At 20.7% G+C, this 20,894-nt stretch overlaps 7 protein-coding genes across 7 annotated transcripts; 4 read left to right on the top strand and 3 right to left on the bottom strand.

Moving 5' to 3' along the window:
* Window positions 1-795: 795 nt before the first annotated feature.
* PBANKA_1027900 (small nuclear ribonucleoprotein-associated protein B, putative) lies at window positions 796-1,536 on the bottom strand (the record flags this gene model as incomplete). The annotated part of the gene is made up of 2 exons (XM_034565375.1): window positions 796-1,209; window positions 1,366-1,536. 2 exons carry the CDS (start codon window positions 1,534-1,536, stop codon window positions 796-798), a joined length of 585 nt encoding a protein of 194 aa, XP_034422078.1.
* Window positions 1,537-2,613: 1,077 nt separating this feature from the next.
* PBANKA_1027800 (ATP-dependent protease, putative) lies at window positions 2,614-5,925 on the bottom strand (the record flags this gene model as incomplete). The annotated part of the gene is made up of 1 exon (XM_034565373.1): window positions 2,614-5,925. One exon carries the CDS (start codon window positions 5,923-5,925, stop codon window positions 2,614-2,616), a length of 3,312 nt encoding a protein of 1,103 aa, XP_034422077.1.
* A 925-nt stretch (window positions 5,926-6,850) lies between these two features.
* On the bottom strand, window positions 6,851-7,825 carry PBANKA_1027700 (uracil-DNA glycosylase, putative; the record flags this gene model as incomplete). The annotated part of the gene is made up of 1 exon (XM_034565372.1): window positions 6,851-7,825. The coding sequence occupies one exon, from the start codon at window positions 7,823-7,825 to the stop codon at window positions 6,851-6,853; it is 975 nt and encodes a 324-aa protein (XP_034422076.1).
* Window positions 7,826-9,770: 1,945 nt separating this feature from the next.
* Window positions 9,771-11,766, top strand: PBANKA_1027600 (conserved protein, unknown function; the record flags this gene model as incomplete). Its single annotated transcript, XM_034565371.1, has 3 exons — window positions 9,771-11,215; window positions 11,358-11,463; window positions 11,626-11,766. 3 exons carry the CDS (start codon window positions 9,771-9,773, stop codon window positions 11,764-11,766), a joined length of 1,692 nt encoding a protein of 563 aa, XP_034422075.1.
* Window positions 11,767-12,293: 527 nt separating this feature from the next.
* PBANKA_1027500 (DNA-directed RNA polymerases I and III subunit RPAC2, putative) lies at window positions 12,294-12,911 on the top strand (the record flags this gene model as incomplete). Its single annotated transcript, XM_034565370.1, has 3 exons — window positions 12,294-12,375; window positions 12,615-12,722; window positions 12,811-12,911. 3 exons carry the CDS (start codon window positions 12,294-12,296, stop codon window positions 12,909-12,911), a joined length of 291 nt encoding a protein of 96 aa, XP_034422074.1.
* Window positions 12,912-14,307: 1,396 nt separating this feature from the next.
* PBANKA_1027400 (RNA-binding protein Nova-1, putative) lies at window positions 14,308-15,321 on the top strand (the record flags this gene model as incomplete). The annotated part of the gene is made up of 1 exon (XM_034565369.1): window positions 14,308-15,321. One exon carries the CDS (start codon window positions 14,308-14,310, stop codon window positions 15,319-15,321), a length of 1,014 nt encoding a protein of 337 aa, XP_034422073.1.
* A 1,659-nt stretch (window positions 15,322-16,980) lies between these two features.
* Window positions 16,981-20,772, top strand: PBANKA_1027300 (conserved Plasmodium protein, unknown function; the record flags this gene model as incomplete). Its single annotated transcript, XM_034565368.1, has 1 exon — window positions 16,981-20,772. One exon carries the CDS (start codon window positions 16,981-16,983, stop codon window positions 20,770-20,772), a length of 3,792 nt encoding a protein of 1,263 aa, XP_034422072.1.
* Window positions 20,773-20,894: the final 122 nt, after the last annotated feature.

Genomic DNA, 20,894 nt, shown 5'->3' with positions numbered 1-20,894 from the left:
TTAATTAAATAAAAATGACTACCTTTCATTTTTTTTTATATTCTTAACTCATTAAATTATAAAATGATGATTAAAAATCGAAAAATAAATAAGAGAAATAGTTATAATATGGTAGAATACGAAATAAATGTCTAAAACTTTCAATATAACAACAAAATTAGCAAATATTCTATTTTTTTGTTGTTTTGTATATCATGTCCTTTATATAAAAAAGGCAAGTATGCATAATTATTTTTCAATGTTTTGAAGTTTAAAAATATGAAAACTTATAACATATTTTTAATTCTGCCATAAAATAAGATAAATGCATATAAGGAAATACAAAATTTATAAAAATAAAATACATTATGTGTGTGTTATGTCAAAAAAAATAACTTTACAATAAAATAGAGGGTAAATTATATAATTCTCCCAATATATATACATTGGAATAATTGCTTGTATGTGTGTTTTATGGGAATGTCTTGTAAAATAACATTAAGATGATAAGTATTAATTACAAAGTTGCTAAAAAATAAATATAATATTTCTTAATTTTGAAAACATAAACATATTAATAAATATTATATTGAAAATTCTTTATTTTATCATCGCCTATTTTAAAAATTAAAGCCTTTCCCTATATATTAACATTTCAAGCAAAAACAACCTATTATTTAAAAAAAATTATTATATCATTACCCTTCATTTTTCTCTTTGCTTATTTATTCTGCACACATATACATATATCCTATATGGATGTTTAAGTAAATGATACACATTTAGTATATGTATAGTAATCAATTTCAGCATACCTTATTGATCTGTTGGAGGTTTAGAATTAGGAGGAAATGGTAATTGAGTAGGAATTTGATTGGGTAATCCCATTTGGGCATTATTTGAAGCACCTACGTTTGGATTTATTTGCATACCCATGGGCATAAATGGCATTTTATTATTCATTGGAATATTTGGGGATTTAAAACCAGGGTTTACTATTGGTGTTAAATTTTTTGATGTACCTACGTTTATACCTACGCCCGTTGGCATATTAGGAGTCATATTATTTTGCATAGGTACATAATTATTTAATGCTATACCTCGGCCAGTAGCAATTCCTTTATTTGTTATATTATTCATAGTTTTTTTATTAATTGGTGCACGTTCTGCTGTGAATGAAACTATATTATCTCCTCGTATTAATATAAGACCGACTACTCTTTTTATTTCCTGAAATATAAATAAAATAAAAAAAAATGCACACAAATTTGTAGAACTTCCAACTAGCTATTTTACAATAAAAATATGCAAATTGATCAAATTTCCAACTAGCTATTGCGCAATAAAAATACACAAATATATATTATGTTCATATCCTTTTTTTACCTTAAAGTTGTTTTCTTTATTTTTCACTCTTCGAAATTCTTCGGCATCAACTAAAACTATATTCATATGCCTATCATATGAAAGAAAAGTCCCAACATAATATCGGGTGTCACTTATTGTTACTCTTACTCTATATTGTAACCATGATTCTAATCGATAGTTTTTTCCCATTTTCTTTTTCCTTGTAAGTATATATTGTATTTATTATTGGCTAGCTATTTTTTTTTTTTTCACTTTTTCCTTTAAATTTCTGACCTTTCATATATTTCAAAGGTAATCTTAAAACATGCAACGAAGAAAACGAACGGATTAATTTTTATTGTTTTTATTTTTGTTTGCTCGCATTAATATTGTTTAATCTCTATTAAATCTTTCTCCTTCATTTATTTTATATGTATATAAATATATATATTATGTTATTTAGATTTTTTTTTCCTTTCCTTATCGCTTTTTTAAATTCATTCTACAAAAATTATAAGACTATGTTTTATTTTATTTCACTATTTGGAGAATTCAATTACACTTCAAACTGATATATATATACATAAAAAAACAATGAAAAAAAATTATAAAATATTTATGATTAATTTTTTTTTTTATTATACAACTATGTTTTGTATGCTATTATATTAGTATGTATATGTAGAAATGAATTATTAAGGGAATTAAAAAAAAAAAAAAAAAATGATTGTAGAATAATTTAGTAATTGTAAAGCTGAAATTAGGGACATAATTGTTAAATGAAACAATAATCGCTTACCATTTTTCATAATAAATAAATGCTAAAAATATGCAATTTATTTATTCATTCATTTTGCTTATTATATATATTTTTATTTTAACAAATAATATTATATACTCAATTATTCCCCAAAAAAATTGATTGGAAAAATATGAACAGTCATAAATTTTATATTGATTAGCTTTTCAACAAAATATATGAATTAATTACTCTCCTTATATATTAATAAAAAAAAAAATATAAATATTTACAAATATAATATTATTTAAAAGTTTTTTGACAAATAATTTTTTTAAATGGTGTATATATAGCCCTCTCTAAAGAGGAAATCATATTACAATTTCTCATGATTTAGTAAAACATAAAAATAATAAATGAATGAATGAATGAATGAATGAAAAAAAAATAATGACACCCACAAAAAGTGTATGGAAAATTAGAAATACAAATTGGTGTGGATATAAATAAGCATGTATATTTATGAACGTGTTTTTTTTACATTTTCTTTATGTTACTTTATTATATATTTTGGGTGTGAAAATATAATTAAAAATTTGATAATAATGATGAGCATATAAAATATGAATATCGTTTTTTATTTCTTTAGGAATTAATAAATATTCATGATAATTGTCTTTCGGTATAATTAAAGTCTGTATCCCTGAATTTTTTGCTGTAATTATTTTTTCTACTAATCCCCCAATTCTTAAAATATTTCCATTTAATGTCAATTCTCCGGTCATACATAAATTATTGTCAACAGGAACTTTTAAATAATATGATAAAATTGAAGTTACAAAGTTAATACCAGCACTAGGCCCATCTTTTTTTAAATCGCATTCACTTAAATTTATATGTAAATATTCACTTTGAAAATTTGAAAATATACGATTTAATATATTTATCGAATATGTATTAGCTATAATTATACTTTCTTGCATTATTTTTCCAACATTTCCAGTAATTACAATATTACAATCGTAGCTAGCCATTGTTTGTCTATTTGCGATATTTATTTCACTATTTTTCACATTATTATGTCGGGCCTTATCTTTCGAATTGAACATATCACATCGTTCTACTTGTGGAGAATGCAAAGTATTTGAGAATTTATTTTTATATTTATTTTGTAATCCTGATTGGCATGAATTCCTTGCTTGTTCATAAATAAATGGGACATGCTCATTTTTTAAATCAAAAATATTTTGATATTCATTTTCATTAAATAAATGATCTGGACACATATCATCTTTGATATATCCAAGAAAATTGTTATTTTTATAATTACATTTTTTTTCTAACAAGTTTTTCAAAGAATCTAAATTATGTGTATTGCTTTTATTGGACATTTCTTCTTGGGTATTTAAATTTAGTGAAGTATTTAAATTAGAATATGAGTTTTTCAATAAGTTTTTTGATAAACTCGAAATTTCTATCGTTATAATATATCCACCATTATTTGTAAAAGCAATTGATTTTGTAATTCCGGGTTTTGAACAATGTGAGATATTCCCTTGTTTCACATATCTATTATTATCAAGATTTATAAAATCTGTTATTATATAGTTTTTTTTATTATATTTAGTTTTATTTGAAATAGAAAAACATGAATTTTCTACATCTTCGTTCATACATTTAATTAAATGCACACATGATGTTTCACCACGTAATAACATATATGCTCTTTTTTTATAAATATCATATAATATATAATAAAATTGTCGAATTCCATTTTCTTTAGTATAATTATTAATAATATATAATAACATTTTATCAGATATATGAATGTGAAGATCTGAAATATTAGTTTCTAATTCTAATTTTTTTTTTAAATAATTTTTATATATATATATTTTATCAATATTCGTATATGGATATACATTTATTATATTCATTCTATCTAAAAGCATGTCTGGAATATTATTTATAGAATTGGCTGTACATATAAAAAATATATTAGATATATCAATAGGAAAATTAATATATTGATCTTTAAATATTTGATTTTGATTTTGATCAAATATATTTAAAAATGTGTTATAAATATTATTATTATTATAAACATTTTCAATTTTATCAAATTCATCTAATATGATTAATGGATTCATAACTTGTGTATTTATCAAAGCACTTATTATTTTACCTTCATAACTATTTACATATGTTTTTCTATGCCCTATCAAATCATTCATATTATTAATATTATTCATATTTATTATATAATATGGTATATTTAAACATTTACTAATGGTTCTACATATAGATGTTTTTCCAGTTCCTGGGCATCCAAGAAGTAATAAAATTTTTGGCTTTATTTTTTTATTTTTATTTAATATATATATGCTTAAATATTCATATATATATTTTTTAACAGTATCTAAGCCATAATGTGAATTTTTAAAAATAGTTTCACATTTAGTTAATTCATTATTTAATTTAGCATATTTATTATAAGGGATATTCAAAATAGTTGTTATATATTGATATGCTGATGAATAATCAGTGTTATTTTCATTATAAAATTTAAATTTTGTAATTTCATTTAAAATGTGTGTAGAAATATTTTCCTCCAAATTATTCTTTATCAAATTGTTATATTTGTTAATAAATGTTTCATAATTTTTTTCATGCTCGGTTTTTTCATGTCCTATTTTTTTTTTTAGCAAATTAATTTGTTCTGTAATTAATAATTCTTTTTTTTCTTTCAAAAACTTGTTTTCTAAATCTATTTTTATTTCTGTTTTCATTTTAAACAAATATATATCCTCATTTAATAATTCTACACATTTTTTTAATCTTTTTTCAATGTTATTTTCTTCAAGCATTTTTTGAACATTACTATTTTTTGCTATTGTTATATTTCCTACAAAATTAATTAAATTATTTACATTTTTAGTATTATAATATTTTAATAATATATTATATTCATAACTATTATTATTATTTATTTTTATTATCTCTTTTATTTTTTCGATAATTTCAAGCTGATATCCTTTTATTTTTTTTAAAATTGTCTCATTTTCTTCATTCTTCAATTTATTTTCATTATATCTGTTTGCTATGATAATTTCCCCAATATTGTTTCCTTTCCATTTATTTATTTTGATCCTTTCTAATACATCAACAAATATTTGACAAATATTTTCTCCATTTGAATAGGGAGCTAAATTATATATTTCATTTTCATTTTGGAATGTTTCTTTTTCAGTTTTATTATTATAAAATAATTTTTTTTTTCTTTCAATATAATTATTTTTTATATCATTTTTTTCATTTGTTTCTTTAAATAAATTAGTAGGAATCATACTATTATCAACCTCTGTATCATCTTTGTCTATATTGTTTAAATTTTTATTATTTAATATTTTTTTAATTAACCCAATTGATCCATATTCATAAATATCACTAAAACTTGTTATATAATCTATATCTTTTTTTATAATTTTATTTTTATCATTCAAAATTGACACATTTTGTTTTCCTTCTTTTCCTTTTAAAAAAAAATTAGTGTTTAATTCTTGATCACTTAACAAATCATATGCTATGTCATTCTCTGATTTTTTGTTAAAAAAAAGACCAACATATATATTTTTTTTTTTATAATTTTCTAAAATTTTTATAAAACTTTTATCAGCATTAAGGATATACGAAAGGCCTGGGAAAAGTGGTTTGTTTAAAAGTGAAAAACACAAAATATTTTTTACTGATTTTATTTCATTTTTTTTGTATGATGTTTTTGAACTTCGATAAAATAAATAACTGTTTTTAATAAATAACTTGCATTCCTTATATCTTATAAAATTCAAACAAGCCACCATATCGACCCAATCCATAAACTAAATCCCCAATAGCCATAGTTTTCTTTCTCAATTCCTTATAAATGTTACACAAAAAAACTGCATACGTACATATAATACTATGGTTAATTCGATGTACTATTCCTCCTTTTGTGAAATAACTAAATTTTTAAATACACTAATGGAATGAAAAAGTTATACAAACAAATCATAATAAAAGAATGAACAAAAACATATTAAAACACAAAAAATATATTTAATAAATATTATGAAAAAGTAACATACTCCTACATTTTTTACTCTTCAAAATTATATATATTCATATTTAAATTTATTAAATAATTTTTTTTTTTTATAATACCCCTTAAAATGTAATTAATAATTATATAGAGAATATTTTCCAAATTTTATTGATTTTCATACTTTTAACTTACATTCAAATATATAAAAATATAAATTATTATGTGAAGTCAATAGCTACAATATAGGTGATAAGTAGTATATCGTTATGATATAACAACAAAAAATAATGAAGCTTCTTGGTAGTGTTTTCAATTATAAAAATGAATTCTCAAAACGTGTGCTTTATGCCCACTCATTCAGTTATATATTTTTTTTTTTTTTTTTTTTTTTCGCAAGCTGGAAAATAAAATTATTTCTGATAATAAACACCAGAATAATATAATAAATAAAATATGGATAAGAATTAAAAAACAAATAAAATTAAATTTTGCAATATACAAAAATTAAATACTATTTCAAAATTAATAAAATAAATTATATAATAAAAAACTTAAAAAAAAAATATTAAATTGTGTGTGTTCGCTAGTATAGACGATAAGTTTAACACACTAAAACAGATGGATAATTATTATAATATTTAGAACTATTTCGTTTCAATTTTAACATATTTAATATATTTTTTATTTTTTATCTCATTATGATATTATTGGGGTAATTCCCATTTAATTGGAGACATATTATTTTGAATTAAAAAATTATTACATTTATTAAAATGATCGCAATTGACAAAATGTTTTATACTTAAAGGTGATGGATGCCCTGATTTTAAAATAAAATGTTTTTTTGTATCAATTTTTGCACATTTTTTTATAGCAAAATTTCCCCATAACATAAAAACTATTTTTTTTTTTTTTTCATTAATTATATCAATTACTTTATCTGTAAATATTTCCCAACCATAATTTTTATGGGAAGCTGGTTTGTTTTCTTCAACGGTTAGAGAAGTATTTAATAAAAATACCCCCTGCTCCGTCCAACTTGTTAAATCTCCATGACCACTTTTTTGTTTTATTTCTTTTAAAATATTTTTTAAGCTAGGTGGTATTTTAATACCAATAGGCACAGAAAAACATAACCCCATGGCTTGTCCTTTTTGATGATAAGGATCTTGTCCAACTATAACTACTTTTATTTTTGATAAAGGTGTTTTTAAAAAAGCAGTAAATAATAAATGTTCAGGTGGATATATTACTTTTTTCTTTCTTTCATCTTTTATTCTTAAATACATATTTTTAAAATAATTTTTTTTTAATTCACTTTCTAATTGTTCATACCATTCCACATCCATTAATTTTTTTATCTCGTCTATATAATTATAATCAGATATTTCTTTTTGGACAATTTCTGTGTTTATCATTTCTGGTTTGATTCCTACATTATTTATATCTACTATATCCTCATCTTTATTTAAACGTGATTCTTTTTTTATTATATCATTATCATTACTAATTTTTCTTTTTTTTAAATTATTTGTTTTTTTTTCTGTTTCTTCAATATAATTACTAACCAATGAATCTGAGGATGCGCTTGTCATTACTTCGATATTTGCGCTTACACTTTTTTTGGGTTTGATAGCAAAAAATTGATCAATCGTTTTTTGGATTTTTAGTTTGTTCATTTTGTGTAAATATGTATTGAATCACGGGTAAAATAAAAAACAAACGAATTATTTTTTTTTATACTTTTTTATTTTATTTAACAAAATAAAGAATTTAAACTTTTTTTAAAATTACGAAGTTATTAGACAGCATTATTCTTACAAAAAAAATGACAAACTATCAAAATGGTGTGCAATACTTCATAATGAAAAAAGGGAATAAAAAGTCAAATATACAGTATTATAAATGTGACTAAAAAATAATAAACAAAAAAATGGAGGCAAATTTAAAAATGAGAAAAAGGAATTGTTTTATATCCCCATAATATTTTAGCTTTACACATTACATTTTTTAGTTCATATAATAAAAAAATAAATAAAAAAATTAACAAAAAATAAATAAAAAAATTAACAAAAAAATAAATAAAAATATATTCCTTACCACAAGCCTTCTATGTTTAAACATTCATATTATGTAGTTTTTTATTGTTTTTTTCCTTTATCTTTTTATTTTAAATTACTTATACTTTATTTTGTTTTATTTATTTTTATTTTTTTTACTTAAATGTCATTATTATTTGTGTGTAAATTAAAAATATGCGATAGTTACAAAATGTCATATAAACTGCTTGTGGCATAATTTATATATCATAACAAAATGTATTGCGATATGAAAAATTATAATGTATAAATAAGAAATGTAAACAAATTTTTAAATATTTAAAAATTGTTTATTTTAAAAAATATATATTTTTATTATCCAAATCTTTTTATATTTATTAGGAGAGATAAACGAAAAAGAATTTTCTTTTACATATTGAAAACAAGCTCTTATATAATAATATAATGCAAATATATTAAAATAACATGGTAATTAATAAGACAAACATACAGCCATACATATATAATATGTATAAACAAAATAATGGGAATATTAATATTATTATATTTTGTCTTTAATTTAGTTTCACTGAATTATATTGTCATATTTTTATTTTTTCATAATAAAGTTTTTTTATTCTTTAATATGTTTATACTATTTATTACAAAGCGGTATAGTAACAATTTAAAGAAATATATATGCCTTCAGATTATTTTTGCATTATCTTTCAATGGAATAGTAAAATATTATATTTTCAAAGGTTAACATTATTTAAGTAAACTTGTTATTTTTAATTATATATAATTTATGAATAGACTTAAATATATATTAACACTTTTTACCACCAAGCGCTTGAATGGTATAGATAACATCAAATTTTAAAAAACAAATTTTCTAAATTTCCCATACTTTTGTTAAATATCATTAAATCCATAAGAAATTGTTTTAAAAAATATATATTAACATTATTTTACAACATTCACAGTAAATGCAAATTTTGCACACAATTACAATTTTCTACAATGCAAATATAACTCTTATAATTGAATATCTATTAATATATATTTTGTTTACTTACTATTTTTAAATACTTTAAAATTTGAAATACTATTTTTAAATTTATAGTTTCCACAAATTATATCAATATATTGTCTTCTAAATTTAATTTACAATTTTTTTTTTCTGAACAGTCATAAATAAAATGTAACAACTGTATTTATGAAGGCACACAAAAACAACGTTCATATTTAATCGTGCACCCAATATATTTTATCAATTTTACATACTATTTTTATTAAAATAATATTAAAAATGTAATTATATATGTCTTTTTGGTGGAAAAATTGCCTAAATATGTACATTAGTACTTATTTGTATATGTGTGTACACATATTTATTTATATATGTATATGCATGTTTTATATTAACTGGTCATTTAATTTTTGTATCTACTTAAAAAACTTTCTTTATAATTTATTTGGGTTGCTACCTTCAATTATTCCATTTTTTATAATGCGACAAAGCAATTTGGTATGCATGAACTAATAAAAATAAAGATAAATATAAAACAAAGAAGACAAAATAATGGGAAACTCGCATTCGTCAGTTTACACATCTTCGATTTCGGTAGAGAGAAACAATGAAATAAGTAAAACTAGCTATAATACAAAATTTTCAAGCGATAAAAGTGGTATAGAAAAAAAAAAAAAAAAAAAAAAAAAACTAAAAAGTGAGCAAAGTGAAAGAATTGAAAAAAGTGAAAATATTATACTGAAAAATTGCATAAATAAAAATAACATTGAACTATTAAAAACAAAAAATCGAGCAAAGAGATATATTCCAAGTAAATGTCTACTAAGAAATTGCATTTATTGGGTAAACCATAAAATAAATAACAAAATATATTCATTAATGTTGGAATTAAAAAATGAGCCACAATGCAAAATTGTAGTTATTAGTGAAAAAGGTAATATTATAAAAAATATATTAATCAAAGATATTGAAGTAATTGAAAGCTCCCTTGATACAATAGATATTTTTTTAAGAGTAAATAATGAATATACAAATCAAAAAAAATTTTGTTTATGTAGTTTTACATTTAAAAATAACAATGATAAAGCAATGTTTATTCACAATATAAAAAACATGTACGGTTTAGACGTATTAGAATATGGTACCATACAATATAATAAAATAAACACTCAAGAAATAGAGGAAAAGTATATATATGAAAATAATGTTTTAAATATGGAAGATAATAATAATTCTCAGGTTTTATTTGAAAACATGAATACTGAATTATTCGAAAAAAATATAGACAAACATAAAGTAAATGAAATTATAAATACGGCATTAGAATTAGGACAAATACATAATCCAGTTATTATTTTAGGAGATATGCAATATGGTGATATTATAAAAGTAAAGGAGTTAAACTCATTAAATGTTGATGATGTTAAAAAAAAAATATATATACATTCTGATGGTTTTACACTTATTGAATGGTTCTTATCAAAGGATATTGGGTCGAATAATAAATTTAGAAAAGAATCTATTCATAATGGAAATAACTTATTATTAAAATCGTATATGATAGGTTATTTTATAAAAGTCAAAGTTTCAAAAAATATTTATGTTCATAATAAAAAAACTTTTGTTACATCAATAAATGTAAAAGGCCCTGTAACAATTAATGATAATATAGCAAAACAAGTATTAGACCATTTAACAAATGCTAATGAATTTATTCAAATTTATTTATCTTCTTCTGACATATATAATATCTTTTTTTCATATATCGATCCTAAAACGCACATTTTAGGATTATTTATTTTTTACCCAGCATATTTATTTATTATGCGAACGGGCTTAAGATTTGCAATTACATTAAATAAAAAAAGTTATTCTGTAGATTTTTTATGGAACTCATTTTATTTGACAAAAAAAGACATATTATTTGATAAGCCAACAAATTTTGTTCCTAACTATATGGATATCTCAGATATCCATTTATACATGATAACGAAAAAGTAAAAAAAAAAAAAAAAAAAAAAAAAACACATTCTTAATCATGTATATCTATTTATGGTGTATAAATTGTTACCCATAACTAGAAAAAATAATATGCATAATGTACATAATATTTTTGTCGCATTTATTTGCTTTTTTTAGATCAAACGGGGAAAATGTAAAATCCATAATAAGAACAAATTCAGCAAGCGAAAGAGATATTATTTATGCAACTATTTTCTTTTGCAAATATCAAAAAGGATTTGTGGTTAGAAATTTTCGAAAAATATAGCAAATAATTTTTGTGCTAACATTTTATTTTTTTAATTCATTTAAATGCATTTCATTATAATATTTTTATTTCTATATTTCCTTTTTTAAGCTAGTATATTTTTTTATATTATATATATTTTTTTTTTTTACTAAGCAGTCTATAGATCAATTAGTACGCGATTCTTTAGTTGGATCTTTTAGCCATTTGAAAAAAAAATTTCAAGACATATTTATAAAATTAAAAGGAGTTGATATTAAAAAAATAGAGTTATACAATAAATACGGTTGGAAAAATTAAAGAAATGAGGATCTGCGAATATACTATTGAGATATCAAACTGTACGTTTCGTTTTAAATAAATAAGTAAATATAAATATATATATAATATGCAGTATTATTTTAATTTTTTTAAAACACATTTTATATCCATTTAAATAAACAAACGAATGGATAGATAAAATAACAACGGGGATCATATATATAAATACTACATTTGATATTCATGAATCTCGTCTATATTATACATTTTGTTACTGTTATATTTATCTATTGGATTTATTTATATTCCCTTTTTAATCTTGTTTTAATTTAATTCGAGTTTTATATATTCATGATGAAATATATAATAACAGCTTTTGTGTTTTATTCATAAATTTATGTAACAAAAAAGGGAGAGTTATTTTTATTTTTATTTTTTATTTATTTTTTTTTTTAATTAATTCATAAAAATCCAAATACATGTTAAATTAAATTCCTTTAACAAAATAAAAATAAAGAATTTTGCTAAATAAATATTAATATTGCATTTTTATAAACTTTAAAAAAATGGAAGAAAAGTCATATTTTCAGAATTTGAAAACAATAACTCATGCTACATTTTGCTTTGAAAATGAAGATCATACATTAGGTATTTCAAAAATAAAAAATATATTGTAAATATAATAATTATATTAGAAATATTATTATAGAGTATACTTCTTTATCCATTCCATTTTATTTATTTTTCAATCCTTTCCTTTCCTCTCTTTTTCTCGGCATATATATATCTTTAACTACACTATTTTTATGAATATACAGCTTGGTTATATGTGTATATATAGAACATTTTTCATAACGTAATTTGATTTACTAATTTGTTTTATATAGGAAATTGTTTGCGTTGTATTTTACTTCAAAAAGAAGGCATTGAATTTGCTGGTTATACAGTTCCTCACCCAACACAAGCAGAAATAAATTTAAGGATTCAAACAACAGGTTTGTAAAATTATATACAAATTATATACAAATTATATACAAATTTTATACGTTCATTTTATACGTTCATTTTATGCAAAACTAACAGGCAAACCCGCTATAAACATTTTAAAAGACTCATTAGATGATTTGTCAAATATATGTACTATTTTATTGGAAAAATTTAAGAATGCGTTGGAATCTGCTTAATTATATTTTTTACACACAATTTATTTATTATTTTTTCGTCTAATATTTTACAATATGCTTTAAAACACAATTAAAAATAGTAAATTCAACAAAAAAATATGTAAAATACTATAAATCTTGTACTCGACACTTTTATTTAATTTATATATACATAGTATATTATTTAATTAAAATCCAATTTTTTTTGTTTTTATAATTTAAAATCACATTCTTTAAACAGACAACTTTTATGATAACTCCATTTTATTATAAATATGTATATATAATTATATATTCGAAATTTTAAAAATATTAAAATAAATAAATGAATACCTATCGCTATATAATCATCTTTGAGTAATAAGTTATGATAACCCTGAATTAGTTTTTCATATTTTTCTACACGTTTGAAATTCATAGACATAAATACAAAGGCATTATTAATACATTCATTGTGTGTATATATAAAAAGAGCGAATGCAAATGTTGATACTTACATATAAATAATGGATAAATACATTTTATACTTAAAACGAGGCTTTTTCATAAAATTAAAAAAATCAAGCTAATCATATATTTAATCAGAACATGCAAATTAATATATTTTAAATACAAGACTTAAGTTATTTTTTATTATTACATAATTTACTAACCATTTCAATAATATATTATCATTTAAATTTAAAATAACAAAAATAAAACATATAGTTAACATAATTATTACAATGGCTAGTTCGTTTTAATTTACTGCTTTTTTATGTTTTTACAAAACACCATTCTTTATTAAGTTGATAAATTATATGAAACACAATATGTTGGAAAAAATACCAGGTTTTGTTTTACTTACCTACTTGTTTATCTACTATTCGCTCATCTACTTGTTTCATTTAATATGCATACATTAATAAAATTCCAAAAGTGCAAATTTTTTTATGCAGGTTTACAAATTCATATATGCATATATACATAGGGCCACCTTTTTGGGAGCCTCTCATTTTGTAGATTTCAGAATAAATATGTTTTATTTGATCAATTGTTTTGCATTTTTTACATTTTTATTCCAACTCAAACACGAAATGAATAAAATCGACCTTTTGATTGCCCAAATTTTTATTTTCATTATTTGAATAAATATTATTATATTCGTTTTATACATTCCCTCTAAATTGCGTGCATAATATTTCCATATCCTTTACATAAAACTGTGTGGGAACATAATATGCAGAATTTAAATCATTAAAAAAAATATACACTTCTATTATTCTTGTAATTTATATTTATTTTTTGTTGGCCAATTAGCTGAAATAACAATTATTAGGGAGTATAGAATAATAAAAAAATAGTGAGAAAAAAATATAATTAAAATTTATTTATTGTTACAATTTTCTATATACATACATGTCATTAGAACAACATAATGGGAAATAAAATACATGAAGTTCAAACAATAAAAGGTGATACAAACCAACTATGTTTTGTGAAAATGTTAATAAATAATTTATTGGCTGGATCCATCATTGGGAAAAATGGAGAAATAATATCAGGGATAGAAAATAAAACTGGTTGTAGTTTAAAACTATCACCAAATAATTCATTTTTTCCAAATACGCAAAAAAGAGTTTTAGTTATATGTGGAAAACAAGAACAAATAAATAATGTAATTATAATAATTTTAGATAAAATAAGACAAATATCATTACCAAATAATAAAAGTGAAAATAAAATACAAACCTATACATGTAGAATTGTAGTTCCAAAATCAGCAGTAAGTGCTATAATTGGAAAGGGTGGATATCAAATTAAACAACTACAAAATATTACAGGAACTAAAATTCAAATATCAAATCGTGAATATGGATTATATGAAAGAATTATAACTATAGTTGGACCATTTGAATCGATTAAAGATACAGCAACAAAAGTGATAGCTTCAATTCAAACTGATCCTAATTTAAAAGATTTATTAAATGTTAATTACAATAAAGAATTAAACATTGAAACGATTACAAAAAGTAATAATAGAAATGATATTCGAAATATGTCTCATAATTTTATTAATCATGTACATATGGGTAGGTATATAATACCACAGCAATATGGTGTATTTCGGCATGAACAATATGTAGATGCAAATATGATGAATTATTTAATGAGAAATAATCGTGATTTATTTAATTTACCATGTGAAATATTTATAGAAATTCCAGATGAATTTATCGGATCCGTTATTGGTAAAAACGGTGCTCGACTTACAAATATTATGAACAGTACAGGTGCACAAATAAAAATAAGTAGAAAAGGAGAACTAGTACCTGGAACTTTTGATCGAAAAACCCAAATAATAGGAACTGTTGCAGCAGTACACGCTGCTCATGTTTTAGTTTTACAAAGGTTGGAATTTGCTTATATGCAAATAAAATTTGATATATAATTTTTTTTTATATACACATTGAAATGGAAATGCACACCATTATGTGCTTATGTTTTTAGTTTTATTTGACACAAATAATATATATTTTTTTATATTTTTAAAAATAAAATATTTATTTTCTTTTATGAATGCACAAATATATATGCAATTTGGTATTTCTTAATTACTAACCCCATATTTATATATTCATTTATTTTTATCATAATATATTTTTTTTTATTTTATAATTGCTAATTATATTCGTTTTACATTATTAAATATTGTTCATATATATTAAAAAATATAATTAATTAATATGAATATTATTTTAAACTTATTTATTGTTTTTATTTTTTCTTTGGTATACACACAATACCATGTATCATACATACTTATGATATATGCTTCAAAAAAAACTATACACAAATTGCTGAAAAAAATTAAGTTTATTTTACAATAGTTCTTAATTCAAAGATAAAAAAAATAAAAATCATATTTTTGTATTTTTTATATATATCACATAATAATTCTTATTTATCATTATAATTTTTTTTTATTTTTTAGCTATTAATTATCATTATAGTATAATGGTAAAATGCATACATATATTTCTTTATGATTGTTCTTACCAATTAAAAAATTTAACCTACTTCCTTTTATTTAGTTTGTATTCTTATTGTGTTTTATATGTGTGAACGCACACTTATTCATTCCTTATATAATTTGTTTTGTCATATTATTAATCACCTTATTCACTACTTTCTGTAGTTTTTTTTTTTTATAAAAATAAAAAAAATATAGGCTTGTAATATATATCACAAGTTTTGTAAATTTTTTTATAATGTATTCCCAGATATTATTGTAATATTAAGATACGCATGAATGTATTAATTTACTATTTATATATTTACATTCATATTTTTTTTTTCTCTCATTTTTTCTCTATTTTTTTTTATTAGGCTTATTTCCCCCAATGCATCATCTTGTACAATAGAAAAATTAGCTTGAATAATTAACAAAATATATATATTTTTTTTTTTTTAATTTGTGATTTTTATTCCCTAATACATGTACACATATATGCATTAGACCTCTTCAGCACACATAATAAGTACAGTTGACTATGTAAATAAATAAATATGTAATATATATATGTATTTTATAAGCATGATGCCTAAGATCTTATAATTTCAGTTTAAAAAAACAAATTAAATAATCGTTAGTATGTTCATCAGTGTAAATATATAGTTATAAAGGGAAAAAACAATAAATAAAATATAATAAAATACAATACAATATAATAAAATAAACCGTTTTGTATTCATAAGTTGGGGCATTTAAAAGTAATTTATTTATAATTCAAATGTGATAAAAAGTAGCAAAATAGAATAAAAAAAAAGAGGAAAAGAAAAAGCATACTCAAATTTATACCTACAATAATATAAACAGAAATAATAAAATAAAGGATATGAACATTTATTACTAAAATACAAAAAGCTGAATATATTTTGTAATGTGTATGCATTGAAAAACTTTAGATAATATACATAAAAAATAGAAAGAAAAATAATGAAGGTGTAAGCATATATATAAGCTAAATATATTTCAAACTCAAAGGGATGAAATATTAAAATCCTTATATATAATTACACATATATCAAACCCTCATTTTATACAAAAATGAGAAAAATATTTTCTATTGCACATTCTAATTTAAAAATAAAAAAAGGAAATATAAATAATATAAGAAAGGAACATATTTTAGAAGAAGAACGAAACGTTTTTGATGATTATAAAACATATATAAGTGATAGCGACACTAAAAGTGAAAAAAGTGAAAAAAGTGAAAAAAATGAAAAAAGTAAGCAAAATGAACAAAATGAACAAAATGAAAGCGAATTTGATAAAATAAACAAAATAGACGATAGCGATTTTAATCCAATCAATATAAATAGCAATAAAGAAAAAGGTGATAAAAATGATAATATAAAGAAAGAATGTGGTGAAAAAAATGAAAAATCAAACAATGATCAAATTAGTGATATTGATAATATAAAAATTTCAAAAAAAAATAATTCAGAAAATATAGATAATCAAAATATTTCAATAAAAGAAAAGATGATTGAAGATCCATGTTTTGTACCAAAAGAATCTCGATATTTTTTACATGATAATAGATTTGAAATAAATGATAAAAATGTAAAGAAAAAATATATGAATGATAATAAAATTAAACAAGCAAATAATGTCTATTATATAGATGAAAAAAACTGGAAACACGATTTATTTTATGATTATAAATATAACGGTTATTATTTAAAGTATAGAAATAAATATTCAAATTATTATTCTCGTAGTATTCGTTATTATGGCTCAAACTTCTTATATACATCTTCACATAAAAACAATAAAATAAATATTACCAAAACAGAAGTTAAAGAACATGTTGATAAGTCAGTGGTTAATTCTAAAGATAAAGATAAAACTAATGAATATGTTAGATCTAAGCATGCCAATGGTAATGAAAAAAATGGAAAGGATAGTATAGAATTGAATTACAATAAATACAAAGAAATTGAACACAATAAAATAAAAAATAATAAATATGTTACCAACTTTAAAAGTGGAAAAAATGTGTATAATAAAAGCTATTCAAATATAATATACTCATATAATGGGAAAAAAGACAAATTTATGAAATATAATTATTATAAAAACAATATTTATCGTTACAAAAATAGTAAGAAACAAGTATTAAGTGTTGATAAAAATAAAAACAGTAAAAATTCAAAAAATGTTATATGCATAATTAAAGATAACAAAAAATATGTGAAAAATGATGAAATTACAGATAAAAGTAAACAAATTGAAAATAATTGTAAAGAAAAAGATGAGCAAATTGAAAATAAAAGCAATTTAAAAAATATGGGGAGGGAACTTAAATGTACTGAAACAGGTGTGAATGATGTACAGGATAAAAAACAAATTGTACACACTCAAGAAAAAATAAAAAAAACAAATAAATATAATGATAAAAAAAAAGGCAGTTTTGATAAAAGACAAGACAAAATAGATGATAATAATATTTTAGAAAAAAAAAACAACAAATTTTCATATTCAGACAAAAATATTTATAACAATAAATATATATTAAATGAAAAATATACATCTATGAAATATAAAAAATCATCACAATTTCATTACTCATATGAAGATCAATATTTAAATCGAAGTACAAGAAAAAATAGACATCATACTACTACTACTACTAATAATAATAATAGTAAAAAATATAGTAATAATAGTGACGTGAAATATTTGCATGGAAATAAATATTTTACTACTAAATCAGGGTTGGATAATAATTATTGTAATCTTTCTGAATATGATAAAAAAATTTATATTGATGAAAAAAAAGATAGTATATATAATACCCATGCTAATAACATAAATAGTAGAGGTTCAAAAAAAGAGGACAACAATAGAGATATAGATGATAAAAAAATATATTACAAAAATGAGAATATTAAAGATATTTCAGAAGAATTATGTAAATCGTTGAATAATTCAACATCTGAAATAATAAATAAAAATAAAAATACAGGCAAATATTTAAAAAAAAATAGTGATAATTTGAATACTCCATATACAGATATTAGTTATAATACAAATGATCAAAAAAAAATTATAAAAAATGACGAAAAAATAAAAAAAAAAATGGAAGAAAAAAATGTGAAAATAAACAAATTAAAAGATAATGAGAATAACGATAAATGTGAAAATAGTACGCGTGAAATTACGCACACAAATAATAAGAATTATAAAAGTAAAGATTACAAAAAGTTTTTCATAGATTTTCATAATAAAAAATTTGATGATAATGTTCGTAAAAAAAATAGTTTAAAATACAACAAAAATATTAAGGATAAATATTTTTCAAAATATCAAAAGTATTACTCTACTATAGAGAGCAGTTCAAAAAATGAATATAAAAATGATCACAATAAAGATGGAATAAATAATAGGAATAAATTTTATGCCAAAGATAATCACAAAAATCGTTCTCAGAAATATTCCAATTGGAAAGACATAGATATAAATGCTGGAATGAAAAATGAAAAAAAATCAGGAAAAACAAACGAAAATGATAAAGAAAAGGACAAGGAAAAAACAACCAACAAACTATATCACATATATAAAAGAAAAACAGAGAATAGCATCAATGTAGATATTTGTGAAAAAAAACAAGATAATAAAATGAATGTAAATTATGATGAAAAAAATTATGAAAAAAGCACCATTTATTCAAATAAAAAATATTCCAAATATGACGATGATAAATGGGGCCAAAATGAAGAAAAAGGATATTTTGGCGAAAAAAAAAAACAAATAAATAGTGAAAAAAATATAGAAAAGAATGATATATATCAAAATATAAATAACAATAATAAGACTATTGATTTTTCACTTATTAAAAAAAAGACACCAGAAAAAATAAATCATGAAACAAGCAATAAACATAATTTTGTAAAAAAAAATGACAAAACTGATGACTTAACAACAAATAATAATTATAATAATAAAAGAAAAAATTCAATTAATAATGATATTTCGAATCCGAATGAATTTCAAGAGGATAAAAAAAATGCAATTAATGAGCATGTAGACAATAATAATAACGAGGAAGATATTAAAAAGTATTATCATAATAATAGTGATAATTTAAAAAATAAAATGTTACATCAAAAGAATATAAAAAATAATTACAATATAAGTAGTAATATACAAAATTATAACTATATTAATAATGCAAATTATCAGATATATGGATATGATAATAATTATATAGAAAATAGTAATAGCACAAATTATTATTATAATGAAAATTTATATTCAGCAAATAATAATAGTAATGGAAGTAATAATGAAAATAACTCTAATTTCAACATTGGAAATAGTGATACAACGAATATAGGCAGTAATAATAATTACATAAATGATAATACAATATTTTATAATGATAATGGATATCATCAAACCCACCATATGAATAATCAATTTATGAATAATAATTATATGAACAATAATTATTTATCTAGCTTAAATTATATGAATGAAGGAAATTATATAAATGATACTAATTATATTAATAATCCGAATTATCATGAATGCAGATATATTCGAAATAATTATATAGCTGATAACTCTGGATATATAAATGATAATAATGCTTATATGAATAATGATGTACCTAATTATATTAACGATAATAATGCTTATTTAAATAATAATCGAGGTTACATAAATGATACAGGATCTTATATTAATGATAATTATGTTCAGGATACATATATAAATAATAATTATATTAATGGCACTAATAATTATTACTATGATTATATCCAACCAAATTATGTCAATTCAAATGAAAAATATTATTATAACAATAGTAAATATATGAAACAAAATTAGTTCAAATACATTGTCTATATACATGCATATATTTATTCATGTGTATATACATTACACAAAGTACAAGTTGGTGTGCAACATTATTCATTTATTTTTTTTTTTTAAATACTTTTACATGACCA

Source organism: Plasmodium berghei (assembly GCF_900002375.2).
Source record: "Plasmodium berghei ANKA genome assembly, chromosome: 10".
Lineage (NCBI taxonomy): Eukaryota > Apicomplexa > Aconoidasida > Haemosporida > Plasmodiidae > Plasmodium > Plasmodium berghei.
The sequence above is the reverse complement of the archived record's forward strand: the minus strand, read 5'-3'. Positions and strand labels throughout refer to the sequence as shown.